Raw genomic sequence first — 21,436 nt, forward strand, 5'->3', positions numbered from 1 at the left:
CCATTGCTCTTGCCTCGGCAAGTGCGTGCTTCGCAGTATCGTGTGTGTGTGTGTGTGTGTGTGTGTGTAGTTAGTTTTCTCTCATAAGTTTCCTTTGGGGGTGCTTCCTCTCCTCTAAGGACCCTCGGCATCACCACGGCTCCATGCACAGGTCCCAGGCATCAGTCAGGCACCGGTCTCATTCCCTGGTGCCCCATAAAAGAAAGGAGGTCTGATAGAGGGTGTTCCCCGACCAGGTCTAAAGACCAGGTGGCCAGCAAGCCCACATCAGGCGTCCAATCGGTGGGGCCTCCATCAACTCCTGCCCCAGGAGGGGTCCAGTTGAGTCCGGACCCACACCACTCGCCAGTCCGCCACCACGAGGACCTACACCTTCTCTCTATATCAGAAGTGTTTGAGGTGGCATCAGACAGTGGTACTGACAGTGCCACCTTCCCCTCCAAGGCGGGAGAGGTCACTGGCACCAGTTCCTGGCCCAATCCACTCTGTGGGCAAGTGGCAGTGAGGGGAAGCCACTCCGGTCCCCCAGTTGGCATTGCTCGCCGGTGCTGAGTGGCTCCGCTCATCCTTGGTCTTCACAGTTGGAGACCTCGGAGTCGGAAGTGGAGTCATCACGCTCCAGTAGGAGTAGAAGATCCCGCTCCCACCATGACCGACAGCCCTACCCAGCACAGGGGCCGGGACAGTGTCAGACTCCTCAGTGGCCCTTCTGGACACCCTGGGCCTATCCCCTGAGCCAAGATTCCAGACTGGCTTCGGTGGCCTTGGTGTCCTTTGGGCCTCCGCACTGCTGCAGGGGACCCATCCGGCAGCCTCACTGATGTCGACGATCTCTGCCCTTCCACCCTCCTTCCCTGTCCGTCTCCAGGACCCTTCTCACGAGCAACTCCTCATACAGGAGGTGCAATTGCTCCTCTCGCTGTGGGCAGTGAAAGAGGTTCCTCAGGCGCAGATGGGCAAGGGCTTCTATTCCCGGTATTTCCTAATACCAAAAGCCAAAGGCAGGCACAGGCCCATCCTAGATCTGCGAGATTTCAACAAGTTCATGAAGAAGCTCAAGTTCAGCATGGTCTCCTTGGCCTCCATCATCCCTTCCTTGGATCCAGGGGACTGGTATGCCGCCCTCGACTTGAAGGATGTGTACTTTCATATAGCAATCACACAGTCCCACAGAAAATACCTTAGGTTTGTTGTGGACAACAACCACTTCCAGTTCACAGTCCTCCCGTTCGGCCTGTCAGCGGTGCCTCGAGTATTTACCAAATGCATGGCAGTCGTGGCAGCGTTTCTGTGCAGGTGCCGGGTACAGGTGTTCCTGTACCTCGACAACTGGCTGATCAAGGGCCGCTCCAGGGCTCTCCTATACGCGTTCCAGCCTACCCTTTTCGTTCACAAGGTGCTCCTCAAGATACGGAGGGATCAAGTGGTGGTAATATTGATAGCCCCACCCCGGCCCCAGCAACACTGGTACACATTGCTCCTGGACATGTCTGTGGAAGCCCGAGTCACTTTGCTGCTCTTCCTGGACTTGATAACTTAGGATCACGGCTGTCTCCAGCACCCGAACCTCAAGTCGTTGCACCTCACAGCGTGGAAGCTCCATGGCTAAACCTGGTGGAGCTTTCCTGCTCGGACCCTGTTAGACAAGTCCTCCTTGGCAGTAGGAAACCCTCCACCAGGACTACTTATTTTGTCAAGTGGAAGAGATTCTCAATCTGGTCAGCACAGCATCATTCGTCCTCGCCTCTATTCCACTCAAATCAGGCTACCTTCTCCATCTCAAGAAGCAGGGACTGTCCATGTCATCAATAAGGGTTCACTTGGCCGCCATCTCTGCCTTCCATCCAGGTGCAGAGGGCCGGTTGGTCTTCGCCAACCCTATGGTCAGCCGTTTCCTCAAAGGTCTCAATGGGCTATATTGGCTAGTTTGACAGCCGGTCCTGGCCTGGGATCTCAACCTGGTCCTTTCCAGACTCATGAGACTGCCCTTTGAACTGCGACATGCTCCCTGCTCTCCCTCTCTACAAGGTGCTGTTTCTGGTAGCGATAACTTCAGCCAGGAGGGTGTCTAAGCTCAGGGCCCTAACATCAGAGCCTCCTTACACAGTGTTCTATAAGAACAAGGTTCAGCTCAGGCCCCACCCGGCTTTCCTCCTGAAGTTTGTCTCCCATTTCCACATGAACCAGGACATCTTCCTCCTGGTGTTCTATCCGAAGCTGCACTCAAGCGCCAGGGAGCAGAGGCTTCACACGTTGGATGTCTGCAGAGCCGTTCTGAAAGTCCATCCTACTTTTTGTGGCTGTGGCAGACAGAATGAAAGGTCTTCCTGTCTCTTCTCAGAAGATTTCCTCGTGGATCACGTCCTGCATCCGAGAGTGTTACAAACTGGCAGAGGTGCCTGTCCCTCTGCTCATTGTGCACTCCACCAGGGCACAGGCTTCTTCAGCAGCGTTTCTGGCATAGATTCCCACCCAGGAAATATGCAGAGCAGCGACATGGTCCTCCATACTCACTTTCATCGCGCATTATGCGATTACCCAGCAGGCCAGAGATGATGTGGCCTTTAGGAGAGCAGTGCTCCAATCAGTGAACAACTCCGACCCCACCTCCCTAACTTAGGCTTTTTGAGAGTCACCTGATTGAAATTGACATGAGCAAGCACTGGAAGAAGAAAAAACCGTTACTCACCTTCTCGTAACTGTTGTTCTTCAAGATGTGTTGTCCATGTCCATTCCAATACCTGCCCTGCTGTCGGAGTAGCCAGCAAGAAGGAACTGAAGGGGGGTCGGCTCGGCTGGGCACTATATTGAGCTTCATGAGGGTTGCGACCCCCGGGGGCGCCCAGGCCGACCCAACGGATACTGTTAGGGGAAAAATCTTCCAGCTGTCATGCATGCAGTGCGTGCACACCTGGTTGGAATGGACATAAACAACACATCTCGAAGAACAACAGTTACGAGAAGGTGAGTAACTGCCTTTTCCTTGTGTTAATTTAGGACCCAGTCCTGAAATCACTTATGTGCATCAGTAACTTGAGAGTAGGGTCATTGAGTTCAGTGTATGTGTAGGATTGGGGCCTTAGCACATACGCTTTTTGTGGCAGTGTGGGCACTTGCTGTGTGTGCGTGCAGTTGGGCTCTGTTGTGACAGCGGCCTCTGATTGCTAGTGTAACTTAAATAATGATGAAGGGGTTATAATCCTCCTGCATAAAAATTAATGCACAGAATAGGGGATCTTGTCTCCCAGCGTCAGCATTGACTCCTCATTTAGTTAATGTGGAAAGGCCAACTGGATGATTAGTGGCAGTGTCCTGTGCGTCCTGCAGGAGATCTGTGCTCGAGAGCTCTGCCTCTTGCTCCACCAAGGGTTAAATAATTCTAAAAATTGTATTTGAATCATAAGGGCAGAGGGCAAGCGCCTTGTCATTAAAATGACCCTTGTGGCCAATATAAGGCGTGGCATTGGGCTCAAAATGGATTATTGTTCATTTCTCCTTGGTCAGAGGGATAATGTAGCATTGGAAGGTCTCGGTAGGACGGATGTGTGGGCAGAGCAAAGAAAATGGAATGATCTTTAGGGCAGTCTAAGGAAGATAGCAGCTGAAATACTGTACATATGGTAGAGCATAATAATGAGAGTGGAATGGCGAGTTCACCTGGGTAATACAATCACAATGTATGTGCAGTGTTCTCACAGGTAGCCTAAGCTAGCTGCTTTATAATGTGGGCTATTTTTGTGGGCAGCAGAACTGAATCGAATCTTGTTTTCATCCCCCCCCAGCTACTTCTGAATTTCATGCACAGGATGTCTCTGTTGGTTATCTAGAAGAGGAAACCACAGTCACAACAGTAGCTGCCCAAAGCAGCAGTGAGGAGGAGATTAGAGAAGTCACATCCCCAGCACAAGAGTTCAACAAATACCAGAAATCACTTCCTCCAAGATTCCAGAGGCAGCAGCAGCAACAGGTAAGAGGTCTGAGAGCTCCTCCTTCCCCCCACCAACACACACACACACTCTCCCCCCCCACCCCCCACGGCACACCCTCATCAAATATTGTTGTTTATTTGGGGCCAAAACTTATGCTCAGCACCAAGTAATCAGGCTTTGTGCTAGGGAGGTCCAAGGGGTGGGAAACAGGAACCTTCCTCCCAGCTCTTCAGCATGCTTGGACACAAGAATCCCCTACGGAGCTGTACTTAGAGACATAGACTTTGTGTGTAGACTGCACACATCTTTCATGCCCTTGTTTGTAGCTTCTGAGATTATAAGGCTGGAAGAGACCATTGTGATCATCTAGTTCTAGTATGACATCCTGCAGTCCATGGGACTTTTCCTGATTAGTCTTAATGTAAAATTTCCAGTGATGGAGAATCCATCACAACCCTTGGAAAATTGTTCCAGTGGTTAATTACCCTCACTGTTTAAAAATAAATAAATTAAGCCTTATTTCTAGTTGAATGAGCCTAGCTTCAACTTCCAGCCATTGGATATTTTAGACCTTTATCTGCTAGATTGAAGAGCCCATTATTATGAAATTTTTGTTCCTCGTGTAGGTACTACAGTCTGTGATAAAGTCACCCCGTAACCTTCTCTTTGTTAAACTAAACAGGTCATTACAAAACCTAAACCTAATTTCCCCCAAACTAATATCCCCCTACTGTTACTGACACCTTCTTGTCAACTGTTTGAAATGGGCCACTCTCATTACCACCACAAAAGTTATTTTTCCTCCCTCGGTATTCTGCTGTTAATTGAATTGTCTCGTTAGACTGACCACACGCTTGGTAAGGCAATTCCCATCTTTTCATGTATTTATACCTGCTCCTGTATTTTCCACTCCATGCATCTGATGAAGTGGGTTCTAGCCCACGAAAGCTTATGCCCAAATAAATGTGTTAGTCTCTAAGGTGCCACAAGGACTCCTCGTTGTTTCTGCTGATACAGACTAACACAGCTACCACTCTGAAACCTAAATAAAATGAGCTCCTTGAGCCTTTCACTGTAAGACATGTTTTCCAGTCCTACATCTACAGGCTTCTGTGGTTGGGGAAGCAATGGGTGGGAGAGCAGGATTTGCCCCTTTGTCTCTGCCATTCACTTTAAAGAATAGTACTATACAGTGATGCGTGAAGTGTTGGCTTGTATGCTAAATTTGTCTTGTTGCCTCCTGGCAGTATCAATTTAGGGTTATGTAGTTTTTAAAACGGAGCTCTGGGTTGTAAGATTGTTGCCAGGATCATCTGAATCAAATACACAGGGGTGGGTTCCTCTTCCCATGGCCAAAATTAAAGGTGCAGCAGTGGGGTCTTCTCGTATCCATGCAGTGCTGCCACTGTGGGCCTGATCCAGCATGGTGCTTTTCACTCTTGGCTTCCATTGCCTCCAGTGGGATCAAACCCCTGTTGTTGGATCAGGCCTTTTGTGAACATCTCCCCTAACTCCCACTAACCAAGATGTATGTCAGCGATATCTCCGCTCCCTAGGGAATGGGTGGGTGCTAACAGGCCCAGGCATGCATGGAAGGGGAAATAAAGGAGGCTGCAGGGGGGGCAGACCCTTGTGCAATAGGTTTATTTTCTTAGTAGACTTGGACTCTAATATGCAGTACATCTACTGAGAGTCCCTCACTCTGTACCCTTGTTCTGGAGGGTGTGGTCAGCTGTCTGCCTACTAGAAGAGCCCACTGTTGCATCTTTGGTTGGCAGGTGATTATGCCCTGCCTCAAATGGGTTTCAGGGGTGTGGAACTGGAATGTGTCTCAGTCCACCTCCTCCCTGTTCTGTGTAAAGATGGTGTTTTCAGCTTGCCTGCTACCTGCCTTTTATTACTCTGCTCCCATCCCTTTTGTCCCGTATTGGCTCCTTCAGTGAACCTTATTTGTTTGAATTTTAAGCGTGTAGTTGGTTTTAAGTTTTTATTTCATTACAGAATGTTCATCAGTGCCCTGCCCAGCCTGGATTGCTCTATAACTATGATTTCCCCACCTCTCCTTTATAGCTGTCGCTAGCCACTTCTGTGTGAGCAGCACTACAAGAATGCATCCAGGCTTGGTATGATTAGGTGTTCGTTGTAATCCTTCTCAGCGTAGCCATTTGTGCATCAGTCTCACGGGGAGCATCTATGGTTACAAAAAGGGTTAATTATATTTGGGCTTGGAAGGATTATATTTTTTATTGGTAAATCTCGGTAAAAATTGATTTCACCGTACACATGCACACAAACACACAACACACACACAAACTGGCAAGAAAATATACAATACGTGAAATTTATAGATAGGAAAGGTAAGAAAAATTACTGAGAACCAGCTTAAGGATATTTTAACGTTATGTTGACAATTTTGTGTTTTAACGGTTATAAAGTTTTTTACTCTTTGAATCTCATCTGCTGTCATTCAGTAATTGTCTGATGCCCTCATAATTTCTTGTGACTATGCAAATTTAATTTGATAAAAATTGAAAAAATGCTTAATATCAACATTGATGTTTTTCCATCAAAATTATTAAAAAAAAAAAAAAATTGAATTCTGCCAAGCCTAATTATATCACTAAATTAATATAGCCCTGTTGTTTAGCTTGCGGTTTTAATAATTACTCTTCAGTGCCATGTTACCCCATAATTATTATTGTGGTTGATAGGTATTTTGGAGACTCAAAAGATTCAGCACTAACGGTTGCTACAGTTACTTTATATAAAATGGAGGCTGTCAAGCTCAAAATCCAATATTTCTAAATGTCCTCCCTGTCATACCAATAACATCTTGAATTATTACCACTGGAAGAATATTTTTTTTTAGAAGTCTTGCTTTATTTTTCAACTTTTGTGTGGCTAGTATAAATAGGTTAGTTTCACTTGTGGTTCTCATCTCTTTGTACTACTTGCTATTCCATTAGGGATGTTGCAGTCAAAAATGAGGATACAACCTGCTGCCATAAACTTTATTTTGTTAATTTTTTTTTAAAGAGTCCAGTGCAATAGATAAATGTAAAGCTAAGAATAGTCATCTTTCCTGTTTGGTTACTTCCGCACTAAGGCGGGAAGAAAGCAGCTTTTAAACCTCAACCAGCTTCTCCTGCAAACACTTCATGCTGGGTGTAGTACTTTGCTTACCTCCAGTAGGTGGTCCCCATAGAAGTCAGATGTCAGCGTTATTCCTGGTAGGAATCGTTCACAGCACTGACACGCTTTTCAGCCCCTAACCCCTACCAACAGGAATAAAAAAGAAATTAATACAATCTTAAAATTCGTACCCCAAGAAGAGGTTTTTATTTTGTGAAAAGGGAGAAGTGCCGGTGGTTCCTTTAAGTTCACTGGGCACTTCGCTGTTGCTATTGATTTTACATGGAAGGTGCTCAAATACTACTCCTATTTATTATTTGTATTACTGGACTCCATTATACTAGGCTCTGTACGAACCACAGAACACAAAGACGGTCCCTGCCCCAGCGGGCTTACAGACTAAGTATAAGACAGGAGACAACAGATGGATACAGTACAATGGTGATGGACAGCAATATAAAGCCCTGCAGGCTTGTCTTCACTGCAGATTTGGCTCAGGTTATCTACACTTGGGTAGCCTAACTTAAGTGAGAGTAACCACACCTCAAAACAGCAACACAGAGTGATCAGATATGCAGCAAAGAGTAGCTGCATCCCCCCTGTGTTCCTAGCTCGAGCACTCAAGCTTCCACCTGTACCTCCTGACAGGCTAGCTAGCTTGAGTGTAGAGAGCATTACTTAACTCTAGCTAGAGATTCTTGTTTGCGGATGGGAGTCAGATTAGGAGCAGCACTTGAAGTGAACGCATTAGTGAAGACAAGACCAAAGATAGATGGAAATATTTTCAAGATCAAGCCCTTAGGGGGGGTAATATTCATATGGAAAATCACCACAATAACTGCTCAAATTTACTTATATATAGCTGTTAAAATGCCAACACCTATTTTATTTTGTTGTTTAAAATATCCTGTCTTTTCTGTTTGTATTTGGTTCAGTACAACCTTAATCAGGGCCTAACTCCTGGGCCTAAACTATTTGGCTGGCCTCCTTTTTGAATTTTAAAAACAATATGAAGAATGAGACCAGAGTTCAAAGGGTATTTAGGTGCAGTCATGTTAAAAGCAGGGCCATGACTACGTAGGTTCCCAGACCATTCCATTCCCTAGCTATATGGAAGTCACAGCGGCTACTGCAGCCTTGCTTTGCTTCATGGGCTGGAAGAAGAGGATTCATTCCTTCTGCAGAGTCTCCCAATACACAGCTCATGCTGTGAGCTGGAACGAGAAGCTGACTCCATTGCAGTGGCACTAAGTACCTTTCTCAGATCTGAAGACGAGCTCTGTGTAACTCCAAATCTTCTCTCTTTTGCTAACAGAGGTTGGTCCGATAAAAGATATTACCTCACCCACCTTATCTCTCTCCTGCAGTGTGACAGATTTGAATGGTGAGCAAGAGATTCCCTATTGCCATGGTGTTGTGTCAGGGTCAGAACTTTAGGGCTTTGTGACTTCTTTCTTTCTCATCTGGTTGTCTCCATGGAGGAAATAGAATGCTCTGGCTAGCCTGGAAGGTTCCATCTCTGTCATTTAGACAATATTTCCAAAGTACTTTTGTCTTTATAGTCGATAATTCAGTCATATGCATAGCACATATGGTGTTAGTTGTGGCTAGTGAAGTACAGTGTGAATCCCACAAAATGGCTAAATGCGGCTGCTGAAATGGCCTACATGTAAGGTTGGTGGAGTGGCTTAGCTTCTAGGGGAAATAAGTTCTCTCTTTTCAAATGTAACACTTTGATGCAGCCTGATTTTATTGCAGCTGTGGGATGGGTCACGTTGTCCATTATCCTGACTCGGGTTGCCTGGTACTGGTCATTTAGTTTAGAACACATGAACTGAAGTCTTCAGTGCCTTTGTTATCAGGGAGTCTGTTTAAGTGAAATGTTAGGCTCCCTTTGATGTTCTCCTTGTTGATGATTTGAGTAGCAAGAAGCAAAGATTCCGAAGATTGTAGTGTTTGGTATCTTTTAAAGGCCTTTCACACTTAAGCATACTTGGAATTGAGAGCACATTGTAGAAAAGCCACTTACTTAGCTGGTGTCCATGTTCCTGATGCTTATTATTAAAGAGATTTGTCTCTTTAAATACATGTTGCTTTTGTTATTGTCCCTCCCAGCCTCTCTTCTCCTAATGCTGGATCCTGCAGGGAAGTTGTAATCTTGCTCTGGGATACTAAGCTGTAGAGGAAACTCTTATTCTGTGACAAACACTCCATGATGATTTCAATGAGGGCTTCAGTGAGAGGAGAAGGGAGTTGACCTTTTAATAAACATTTGCAGTGTCTGGTAAATTTTGTAACTATAGTTTTTGGTTTTGTTTTTAAATTGAGTCAAGTTTGACGAATAAATATAACTTGTTTTAATTGTTTTTTTTTTTTACATTTTGAAGGTTTTTCCCAGAATATAAAATTCCTTCTGTGTGTAGTTTCTACCTGGACTTTTGGCTAAGATCATATGTCAAATCAGATAAATATCTGTTATGTTCCTTTATCAGGGGATTGTATCCTGCCCTGTCAGGATAATAGAATGGGATGACCTCATGGTTGCTTCATCTCTCAGAATAATACATAGGAAATACTAAAAGATTTTAATGTTCTCTTAACTGAACTTATTTCCCTTTTAATGTAATCTCTCTGGTTAATAAGTTTTAGTATTAATAGTATTATCTATGTGCACTAAATATCAAGTGATCAAATTTCCTCCAGTGAGAAGCAGCATCTACAGTATTTGAACCAGATTAATAAATTATGTTTGAGAGGAAAATGCTGTTAAAAATCTCCTGTGTCTCCAGTGTGTTGCTGTGAAATGTAATGCTCTGACCTAGCAGCACCAGGAATACTTGTGAGAAGAAGAGAGCAATTCAGCGTGAGCTGACGTGTGCATCTAAAGAAGCACAGGCTGCTCCCTATCAAACCTGGTAGTGAACTGCCCACATCTGTCGTTGCTCCTACCCAAAGCGGAAAGATGCTACGTTCTTTGGTTCTTTTGAGTTTACAATGCAAGCTTGTGTGCAAGCTGGCCTAGGCCAAAGAAAATGCACTCGTGATTCATGGCCTGCTATATTCAAATGCTTGAGGTCTGTGCTAACCTGTCTCATTTTTCTGCCTACCCAGGAGCAGCTGTATAAGATGCAGCACTGGCAGCAACAGCAGGTCTATCCTCCACCGTCCCATTCCCATCCTCAGCGTACATTCTACCCGCCACACCCTCAGATGCTTGGCTTTGATCCTCGCTGGATGATGATGCCGTCTTACATGGACCCTCGTATGGCTCAGGGCCGCACCCCTGTGGATTTTTACCCTTCAACCCTTCATCCTTCAGGTAAAGTTGTTGGGTTTGTTTGTTTTTTTTCTGTGCTTTCTTACTCTCTGATGCTGTCCTGACTCAGTTTCCGGACCATATCTGTGGCCTTTTTCCTAGAACTTGGATTCATGAGACTGAGAGTTGATGGGACCTTTACGTTCAGTAACCTGGAAGAATTAATTGCAAAGAGCAAGCTACGTTGTTTTGGGTTCTGACTAGTCCCCAGGTGTATAATGCCTTGAGGACTGATCACTTTCCTAAGGTTTCAGGCCACAAAGGAATGCTGTGCCAGACAAGAGGGTGGGTTTTTGGCTACTGAGATGCAGTTTAGGACCCTTGGAGAGGGTGGAGCTATCCCAATTTGCTTTGCCTTCTTGAAATCCTGTCTTCTGCATTACCAACCTTATCTTGGCCTAGACTTCTCATCCTTGCTTTCTGTTGTTGACCATCTCCATGGATTGTGAAGAGTCAAAAGGGAAGTAGGGGACTGATGAACGGGCAGCACTAGGATGTGTACTTGGAGTTTGGGGTGGGATAGGGAATGCCTAAGAATACCCCCACATGTAGTCATGTGCTGCCTGGGGGCTGTCATTTCATAGCAGGGAGAGACCCCCCGCAGGAATGGAGGGGAAGGGTCTGGTGTGGTAGAGAAGGATAGGAAACGGTGGGCTGGAGATGGTTTTACTCACAAAACCTTATTAGATCTCCTAAAGAAAGGTAGGACAAGCCAGAAAGTCTTGCCTCAGGTTATATGCTCCTAGCACTTGTTAATCCTGTATTTAATCTGCGAGAGATGGGCATGTAAACAGTAGGATGAGTAAACCAGTGCCTTATGTTTGTGGTTATTTTGTATTTCTTACCCCCTCTTTCCGCTCCTTGCTCCCAAGCCAGTGAAGTTCTGTATTGCTATGCTTAGACTTGGCTATGAAAGCCGCTCTAAATAGCGGCCCTAAGGATCCTTGCTTCCCTTTCATTCTGAGGCAGTTGCTTTCCTCTTTATATATCTCTTGATCTCAGTTTTCCTTTTTAAAAGGAGGTTTCCGTGGGTGCATTCATCTACCATCCAGGAGGGAGGGCGGGATGACCTGCCCTAAGGCTGTAAAATTCTGCTTGGCTGTGCGCCTCTAGTGTTACGGTTTGAATTCTTTCTTCTGTTCAGGCATCATGAAGCCCATGATTCAGCAGGACTCCATCAATGGGAGTGGCTGTAGGTCTGAAGAGCAGAACTGCCAGCCATCAATGCAGCAGGAAAGGAAAGCTGCCTCAATGGACCCTGCCTCAGTGTGGGGCCAGGAAAGCTACGCATCACTGCAGAACAAAGGGTACCCATTACCACATCAAAAACAGACTGAGAACATGAGCGTGGAGGGACTGCATACCAGGTGAGGGCAAAACCATGCCATTCTGCCATGCACGCTGTGCTGGAAGCTCCTCTTCCCTTGAAGAGTGGGTTTGGGGTCTACCCATAAGACTTCTTCAAAGAGCAGGAGAAGGTATTTTTGGTTACATGTGTTCCCTTGAGTGCTGGTACTGTGTATTGATAGACTAAAACACCATTGAGTTCTTGCATCTAAGAAGATTACATCCAGTATGTGTAATCAAAACTTTATAACTTTAAAAACTAAAGAGACGTTAACTGATTCTCATTGCACCTTACCTTTCTGCCCTGAGGCTTTGCAGGAGCTGCCTCAGTGGGGAGAGACAGTTTTTGCGTATGTAGACAGCTGTCAAAAATTCTGGCTAACTCATAGGTGTCTCACTTTTATTTTATTTTGTTTTTTAATCAGTGGTCCTTACCACTCTGACGACTCTGAATCAAGCTGCTAATTTTGAAATCACTACAAAGATTGGAGGCTGAATCCACATTCAGTTCCTGACTATACCTCCCTTGTTTTTATTTTCTGTGCAGAAACCACTTACTTTTGTTCATCAGCTCTGTCTGACCGGGTATTGCAGACTGGGGCCAGGGCAGATCCATAAACCCAGCAGTGAATTTTACAGGCTTGATCTGTCATGATTTAAAGTAGAAAACTAAACTGCATTTATTTCTTTATTTTTACTGTGTTCAGCCTGGGGACCTGGAGCTGTGCTTCAATCTCATTGACTGACTGACTGACTGACTTTGTTCTGGTTCCTTTTCAGGAGTGACAGCTCTTACTCTGCCTCATCTGGAAGGTCAGAGGGCATAAATGCCCAGCGAGATCTCTTTGAGGAGAGAGGGGAGGAGTACTTAAACACTTTTGACAAGAAGGCCCAAGCTGACTTTGACAGCAGTATATCTTCTCAAAGAATAGGCCAGGATCTTTTATTTCAGCACCAGGAGGCCGTGCAGGATGCATGCATTTCTGGCACCCGCCATGCAAGCTTACGGTGTTCTCCCCTGGAGTCTGACTTTATACAAGCTGATAAAAAACCTGAGTATAATGGTTGGGACATCAACCACGATCAGAAATCCTTGGAGGCTGCAGCAGAGGCGGATGAAGAAGTGCCCAGGGACGAGCAGTCATTTAGTGCTGACCCATGGAAGAAAGAAGGTGCTGCCAGCAAGCAACCTGCTGAAGAGACGGATTGGGCTCCTGAGAACAGAAACACCAACAATCAGCACCAGGAGCAAATGGGGAGGACCCGGAGATCCGGCCCAATTAAAAAACCAGTCCTGAAAGCCCTCAAGGTTGAGGAGAAGGAGAAAGAGCAGGAGAAGATTAAACTAGAAGGAGAAGAGATCTCCCACCCAGCAAAAGAGAAAGCACCTGTCTATAAGGTGGAGAATGATTCAGAAGATTCATCAACCTTGCTAAACTCCACTCATTACCTGCTGGATGAAAAGGGTTCTTCCCAAGCCAGCTTCTCCCAAGATGCTGAGAAATCTCAGGAGGAGGAGGAGGAGGAGGAAGAGGAGGAGAAGACTGAAAGGGCATGGGAGAATAAGCTTTCCAGAGAGTCTAATGACCTCCCTCCCACAAAAAGAAACAACTGGATCTTTATCGATGAGGAGCAAGCCTTTGGTGGGAGAGGCCAAGGCCGAGGGAGAGGCAGAGGCTTTAGAGAGTTCACTTTCAGAGGCCGTGGCACTGCCGTTGGTGGCAGGGGCGTCTATAACAACCAAAGAAGCAGCAGAGGGCGGGGCCTGCGGGAGTTCAATCAGCCGGAAGACTTCCCGAGGGGCAAGCCCAGGCGTAGGATTGCTAGCGAGACACATAGTGAAGGTTCTGAGTACGAGGAGCTCCCCAAGCGACGCCGGCAGAGGGGTTCTGAAAACAGCAATGAAAGCTCTCTCCTAGAGAGGGAGGAGAGCGACCTGAAGAAGGGAGACTTCAAAGATTCTTGGCGGTCCAATAAAATCTACTCTGATGATCACAGCAGCCTGGATGCCAAGGTGAGGGCCCCGAGAGCCTTTGGGAGGTCGCTGCCCCCACGACTGAGCAACTCTGGGTACGGGCGAAGAGGCTTCATGGCAAAGGAGCCTTCCCAGTGGCAGGGCAGAAGCGGGGGAACCACATGGCAGGAGTATAGCCACTGCCCTTCATCAGACACTTTTGGGATCAGGCGACAGTCTGACAGGGACTATATCCAAGATTCTTACAAGCACGTGGACTCCTTCACTGGCAGGGGTTTTGAGGAGAATCACATTGACAACCGAAGGCCCTTGTTCCAGGAGGATTACACTGCAGATCAAGAGAACATAGAAAACAGGCCATTCAGGAGGCGGCGTCCCCCTCGTCAAGACAAGCCCCCCCGGTTCAGGCGCCTGAGACAAGAGAGAGAATCTGTCGGCCAGTGGAACCCCGAGGAAGGTGGAACCAGCCTGTTGCCCAGCCAGTGGCCCGGGAGACCCAAGCTGACCACGGTGGAGAAGAACGGTGTCTCTGGCCAGAGGTCTCCTGAGCTGTCCTATCAGAACTCATCAGATCATGCCAATGAGGAGTGGGAGACAGCGTCCGAAAGCAGTGACTTCAGTGAGAGGCGGGAGAGGCGTGACGGTGTTTTGGAGAGTGAAGCGCAGCTGGATGGCAGCCTTGCCAGTGGCAGCTTGGGAGAGAAGAGAGAGTTGGCAAAGAGGAGTTTCTCAAGCCAGAGGCCCCTTGTGGACAGACAGAGCCGTAAGGCTGAACCAGCAGGGTTTGGGGAGCAATTGGTAAGGGCCGGTGGAGGAGCTGCTTCCCGGTTTGAGAGCCAGCAGAATGGGATGCCAATGAAAAGCAAAAGGTAAACTCAAAGTCTGACGTACAACACGTGCTCTGTGCATGCGTGTCATGCAAATATCCCTGTGGCAAACTGGACTTGCAGGCAAGAAGGGGTTGACTCATGCAGAGATGCTGGCTGTGCTTCCTTTCATCACACACAGATGACTTTTAGCACCAGTTATCCATCTGTGTGGTGGTCATTGGCTTCACAAACACGTATATACATTTGAGCCTGCTGCACCTCTGATGCCTTTGCTAGAACACTACTTGTGGTGGGAGTTCAAGCTTGTCTTTGTTTGAGAAGAGTGGTTGGTAATGGCTGGTGCTGCCTGAGCTGCCACCCTTCTTTAACCTCTTTAAATCCTATAATGCAACGGCAGATCACGCTTGTGCATCCCATCAATTCAAGTGCTAGAGGGTTAACAGAGACATCTTGGTCACAGACTCCAAATTCTCCAACCCTCCTCCAGTGAATCCCAGCTGGGGTATGGCCTGGCAGTGGTGGAAAGTTGGGAAGGCTTGTTTCCTGTGGAATAACCTGATGGGAATGCAGAGGTGAAATGTCATTTATTTAAGTAGATTTCTCTACTTCAAAGCTTTTCTTGATGCACTGCAGTAGCTGTGGCTTGTGCGCAGTGTGGGGAGTTCCTGGGTCTAGCCATGCTTGAATAGACTTTTTCAAAACCATTGTTGCTGCTTGGCGATGAATGGAAGGCAGCACTCCTTTCAGAGAAACGAGTGCTGCATGGTATGGACCCGCTGGTCAGAATACTCCCGTGAATACTTACTTGGGTTTAAACCAAACTCTGCTGGGGCTTAGGAGGTTCCTTGCACCTTTCTCTGAAACATCTGGTGGTGGCCATTGTTGGAGACAGGATACTGGACCAGGTAGACCTCCAGACTGGCAATTCCTATGTGATCTCTTTTTCTTAGCAATAGCTTTTGGAAATACAGGCCTCCTGAAGATTGAACAGATGCATTGTATTGGAATTAAAGCTTTGAAGTAGACCAGCGGTTCTCAAACTTCACTGCACCGTGACTCCCTTCTGACAACTAAAATTACTGCATGACCCTAGGACGGGGGGGACTGAAGCCTGAGCCCACCCGAGCCCTGCCACCCCAGGCCAGGGGGCCTGGGCAAAGCCAAAGCTCGAGCCCCACCACCCTGGGCAGAAGGGCCAAAGCCGAAACCTGAGCCCCACCTCCCAGGGCTTTAGCCTTTCGACTTCAGCTTTGGCCCTGGGCCCCACCAAGTCTAGCCCTGGTGACTCTATTAAAATGGGGTCGCAACCCACTTTGCGGTCCCAACCCACAGTTTGAGAACCCCTGAAGTAGATAATTCATGCTTTGATGACACTACTTGATTGTTTTTTCCCCCCGGCTAATTATTAGCAAGTTGCTCCATAATAACAGAATAATGGTTATGCTGAGATACCAGGAAAAGGGACTGGGTGTGTGGTGGGAACTGTACTCAGGTGAAAAGAGAAGTGAGGGAAAGTGGGAGGGGAAGACAGATGTGCTGCTAAATATTGCTGCTTTTTAAACCAGATTTTTTTTCTCCCTATCGTGCTGCTAATCCTCTGCACCTCTTCTCTTCAACTTCCCAGTGCTCCTTGTCAGTTGAGCTGTAGGGATTGACATGTAGCCTCATGGTCAGAGGTGTGAAGAATTGCCCAGAAAAATAATTTGGAAGAGGCATTTTTTGGCTCAGTGTTTCTCTTTCTTGCCTCCCTTTCCCTCTCAGCCACCTAGCTGACCCTGCTGGAAAATATGCATTTATTGTAAAGAGAATTCAAGGAAACTTTAAAGCTTTTGTACAAGGGTAGTAGACGTTGGTAGCATGAGCACACACAGAGAGAGAGATAGGCCTGTAAATCTTCCTGTGAGACAAGCTAAGAGTACAAATCATGTGCAGTTCACCATTGCAAATGCTGTTTTGTTTCCATCCCATTTCCCACAACAATGTTCTCGTAATCAGGCTTTTGCTCTAAAGCAGCATCTACGTCAATTGAGAGTGGGGGGGCTTGGGGAAGGGAAAAGTGCAGGTTGCCCAGCTTGGTTAAAAAGGTGGTTAGGAGAAGCTAACCCATTTGTGTTTCCCCCCCTACCTGCCTTGTCCTTTTGAACCTAATCCCCTTCTCTCCTTTTCTCTCAGATCTCCAGAAGAAGGTGGGGGCCTGGGTAACGCCAAAAGTGGGAGCAGCCACTCTGTTTACAGCTTAGAGAGATCATCGCGCACCAGCTCAGAGAGTGCAGAGGGGCCAGGTAAAAAGCAGGAAAAAGAGCCTAAATCCACAGCCCAGAGACCAAGTGAAAAGGGAGAGACCATGTCACAGTTCGAGTTGAATTATGGAAGTAAGTGTCTAATTTAGTTTGTCTCCTTAAAGGGATGCTATCCAGTTAAACATCACATTCCAATGTCTTCCTTTCTGTTACTGGTAACACCAAGCATGATTCAAACTGAAGTCATTTTAAATGTCAGGTTTATTCTTTTCTCTCCATTTATTTATAACAACAAATTTCCAGTGGAATTGACCAAAAAATATTATGGAAACATTTCTACTCATCTTAAGTATTTGCAAAAGCTTTTAATGTTTTCATTAAGACCCAGTTTTGAGCCAAACTTGATGTTGGTGTCCCTTTAACATTTCTTCTGTGGGAAGAGTTAGGGGAGTGCTTATAGAAATGTCTCTCTCTACACAGCGTTACAGTCTATCTCAAGTCAAGAGTAAAAAATAGTCTGGTTGGTTGGAGAGAAGTTGAGAAACCATAGCCATCTAAAGCAGAGGAGTGTGATCTGAGCTCAGGACTGAAAGTCAACTGAGTTCCAACCCTGGTTCTGATACTGGCTCTCTGTGGCCTTAGGCAAGTCACTTAACCTCAGGGTTAATAATCCTTCAGGGGTGGGTTGTAAAGGTTAATCAGTTAATCCTTGTACAGCACTTTAAAGACTGTGGGTTAAATTTTCAAAAGCACTTAAGTCACTTTTGAAAATGGGACTTAGGCTCCTAACTCTTGGGTTCTTTTGAAAATGTTACCCAGTGCTATGTAATTCAGTATTAGGGGGAGTTTCTGGGTTATTCTCTAGAGTTAATGCCGTTGGTGTCATATGGAAAGCCCAGATTTTGGCTGCCAGTCCCAGGCTGTGATTCTCGAGGCCAGGGATAGTGTGCTCAGATTCCATTGGAGAGAAGTGATGCAAGGCACTTCAGAGTAACCCTGCCGGTAGATATCAACAGGCTGCTGTTGCCTAGTTTCTAAAGTAAATTTAAGTTGCTGTTGGCTAAGCTATTTCACTCCTTAGCTTGGATCCCTTTTGGAATACCTTTTTAAACCGTAAATCTTGTTCAGATGCCATCATTGACAATCGGGTTTCAAGCACAGCAGAGGAGAATGAAGTGGGCTCTATCGTAGGAGAAGGCTTCATTGAGGTCCTCACTAAGAAGCAACGCCGCTTGCTGGAAGAGGAACGTAGGAAGAAAGAACAAGCTGCCCAGGTGAGGAGTGGGAGTTGGGAGTATGGAACACAGTCTGATCCCCCGTAAAGCCTGCAGTGGTCTGAGAAGGAGAGGCGCACAAATACACACTCAGAACGTTTTTGAGAAAGTAGCAGCATGTGTGGTTAGACTAACCCTCACAGTATTAGGCATAGAAAATGTGATTTGTAGCTGGACAGGGGAAGTTAGCCTGTAAGCAACATCCTGTAGCTTTCTGGCTGTTGCTATGTTTATTTTGGCTCCCAAAGCTTTTGCTGGCTGTTTCTTTTGTTACTAATACGCAGCTTGGCATGCAAATGAGTGAGCAGACCCAAAGAAGGGATTTTGTAAAACTTCACACAACACACAGTCAACCTGTGGAACTCATTGCCAGGAAATGTTGTGAAGGCCAAAACTACAGCATTAGTTAAGTTCATGGAGGAGATAGGTGTATCAATGGGCAATTAGCTAAGATAGTCAGGTATGCAACCCCAGCTTCTGATTGCCAGAAACTATGAGTGGACCACAAGGGATGGATCATTCAGTGATTGCCTGTTCCATTCATTCCCTCCAAAGCATTTGGCATTGGCCACTGTTGGAAGACAGGATACTGGGCTAGATGGTCTGACCCAGTATGGCTGTTCTTACTTACGTTCTTAGATCTGGGTGGGTAAATTGAGCATTTCTTCTTCCATTTGGAAATGCTTATAAGGGAATTGTGGGAGTAGGCCAGTTTTCATCTTAGGCTGACAGTTGAACAATCTTTCTTTAAAGGTAGAGTTCTTAAGTCCAGATCAGAGCTTCTCAGCAGGCATCGACTAACAAAAGCTCACTTTCCCAGATTAAGGTTTTGTACTTACCTCCTGAACAGTAAGATTTTATCTGGCTAGGAGGCAGCAGAAATACACATACAGAAGGGTGGTTCCAGGATTAAAATAATAATTTGTAGCCAGACCATTTTTAGGGACTTAAATGTCCCTTTTCTAACTGCTCATTAACCCTTAAGCAGTGTTCTGAGACTGGATTGCTATGACTGAATTGTTAGTCAGGGTCTTCTGTCAGTGTAAATGATGTTCCAATGGATCCTTCTGACCCTTCCACTACTCTGTTCTTGAGGAGTGGAGTATGAGGAGACAAATCTAAACTGATACGCTGAAGAAAGGCTCTGATTGCTCCCATCACCGTCTCTCCAGTCTCCCATTGTGGAGAGTTAGTACATCTAGAACTGGAAACAAGCACTGTATGAAACTCCTTGGTGACTCTAAATGAGGAGGAATTGCAAACACTAGTGAGGACCGAAATACAAAGGGGCCTGGAGTTTGTCTATGTTACAAAACGTTATTGTGTTTGACCATGATTGTGAAGAATAATGACATGATGCTAACCACAACTCATTCGTCCATGTGGACCAGGATAAATTGGGTTCAGTATTGTGTTAGCTAATTGTGATTAAACTCCAGGGTGATGCTATGCAAAACACAATTTATCCTGGTCTATACTGACTACCAACTCGGGCCAACATTGTGTCCTGTGACTTGCTTGTATTTCAATAGTTTACCACCTTTGAATACTATTCTCCAATCCCTTAAAAGGAGTAGAAACATGGGCATTAAGCACCAAAATGAAATTCAGCTTGGAAAACTGCAGGCTAATACATTTGATGGGAGAGGGGAATAATCCAAACCACAACTATTCAGTAGAAGGAAGAATTCTGGGAAGCAATAATGCTAAAAGTGAACAGCCCATTCCTGGAGTTCTGCAGAAAAGACAAGTGCAGTTATGGGCTCTGTTATGCCCAGGTACCATGTCATAGGATGGAGAGGGAATAGCTTCCCTGGGGTGCAGCTGTACCTGGAATATTGTGTGCAGTTCTGGGCACAGTATTGACCAGAAAGACAAACTGAAGAGAACTCTAACAATTTGTTGTTTTTTTTAGGTGACTAGAGGAATTGAGGAAAGATTTAGGAGCAAACTTTGTATAGCTTGGCTAAGTGACGACTAAAGGTGCGATGAAGACATGAATCTAGAAGTATTTGAAGACTGTAAATTCTGCGGAGAGGGAGAATTTATTTTAGCATAAATGGGGATCTAACTAGGAGTGGAAGGATTAAATTCAGCAATAAAATGTTATTGGGAAATACTTTGAGACAGTCAGATCTATTGTGTGGTGTGTTATCAAGAGATGTGATAGAAGCCTAGTTCCTTGGTGCATTTAAAATTAGGCTAGAAAGAGTCTGAGTGAATGTGCAATAGGGAACAATCCTGCAGTGGCAAGGAGATGTGCTAGGTAAACTAACAGCTGGTTTCCTCTCCGGTGTCTGATTCAGTGAATTATCAGTCTCTTTTTTACTGTGAACTAGTGAATTGATCCTGCTGTGTCAACAGGACTGGGGAAGGATTAAGGAAAAATCTGAGTTGGAGGTTTAATTTTTTTTTTGCCTGTCCCTCTCCCTGCTGCTGAAGCCAGCCGTTCTTAATAAATACTGAAGAGCTCTTCTTCAGCATTCCTGCTGTGCCACCACTGTGGGCCTCCCAGCAGCAGCTGGAGACAGGAAACAAAACACTGTGGCAGTCTCCTCTTATGGTGTCCCTTGCTGGGATTGTTTTGGTAAAGGCAGCCCCAAGCTTGGATAACTCGGGAGGGGCACGTCTGCTTCAAGAGCTAAATAAAAGCCTGGAAAAGAAGCCTGTCAGCAGCAGGTTAACCTGAATCAGTAGCAGGTCTTATAGCCTGAACCTCTCTCTCAGGGACCAACCAAAGGACGTGTCCTTCAGTCTCGTATCCCGCCTCGATTTGCAAAGAAGCAGAACAGTATGTGCCTGGAGCAAGGCGATGTAACTGTATCCGGAAGCAGCCTGGGCACAGAGATCTGGGAGAGCAATAGTCCAGGTAAGAGAGGGTCTCCATTATTTGCCAGCACTGGGACACTTCATCGTTATGGATCTGGGAATCCTTTCATGTTGAGGGGGAAGGGTGAGTGTGTGCATACGTGCCTGAAGGAGAAGGGCTTCATCTACATTCCACCCTGAATCCAGAGGGGAAAGGGACGTAGCAGATCTTCTGGGCTCATGTGTACAAGACATTGCTGTTAAGATCATCATCCTCCCACTGCTCTGACCATGTCACCCTCCTATTCAAATCCCTTCCCTGGTTTCTTCTTGTACCATATCAAGTTCTAGCTCCTTGACCTTATCTTCTAGGCCCTGCACAATTCTAGCTGATCTACATCCTGGTTCTAATTTCTTCCACGTTCTCATCCTCTTGCTCCCTGTGGCCCTGAGCCTTCATCCAGACTGTTTTCTTTGTACCCTTCTCCCACTGTGCTTCTCTGCAAAGCCTCCCCCTTTCATCCTTCCAACTTTCACTTCTCCCTGAAAATCTTTCCATCTCCTCTCTCACTTCATACTCTGTCT

The 21,436-nt window shown here is 46.1% G+C and overlaps 1 protein-coding gene across 12 annotated transcripts in view; it reads left to right on the plus strand.

Annotated features, from left to right (window-relative positions):
* Positions 1 to 21,436, plus strand: part of PRRC2B (proline rich coiled-coil 2B) — a 69,313-nt gene that overhangs the window by 30,815 nt on the left and 17,062 nt on the right. For 11 of the 12 annotated variants that reach the window (XR_005222560.2, XM_027823531.3, XM_027823532.3 and 8 more), the window contains exons 13-19: positions 3,783 to 3,967; positions 10,173 to 10,380; positions 11,522 to 11,744; positions 12,505 to 14,568; positions 16,702 to 16,901; positions 17,898 to 18,043; positions 20,771 to 20,912. Coding sequence is in view for 11 of the 12 variants with exons in the window: in XM_027823531.3 (XP_027679332.2) it covers positions 3,783 to 3,967; positions 10,173 to 10,380; positions 11,522 to 11,744; positions 12,505 to 14,568; positions 16,702 to 16,901; positions 17,898 to 18,043; positions 20,771 to 20,912 (3,168 nt within the window). In the remaining variant the exon portion in view is untranslated. The remainder of the gene's footprint in view (positions 1 to 3,782; positions 3,968 to 10,172; positions 10,381 to 11,521; positions 11,745 to 12,504; positions 14,569 to 16,701; positions 16,902 to 17,897; positions 18,044 to 20,770; positions 20,913 to 21,436) is intronic. The other variant, XM_027823536.3, reaches the window with a different exon arrangement.

Source organism: Chelonia mydas, chromosome 16 (assembly GCF_015237465.2).
Source record: "Chelonia mydas isolate rCheMyd1 chromosome 16, rCheMyd1.pri.v2, whole genome shotgun sequence".
NCBI lineage: Eukaryota > Metazoa > Chordata > Testudines > Cheloniidae > Chelonia > Chelonia mydas.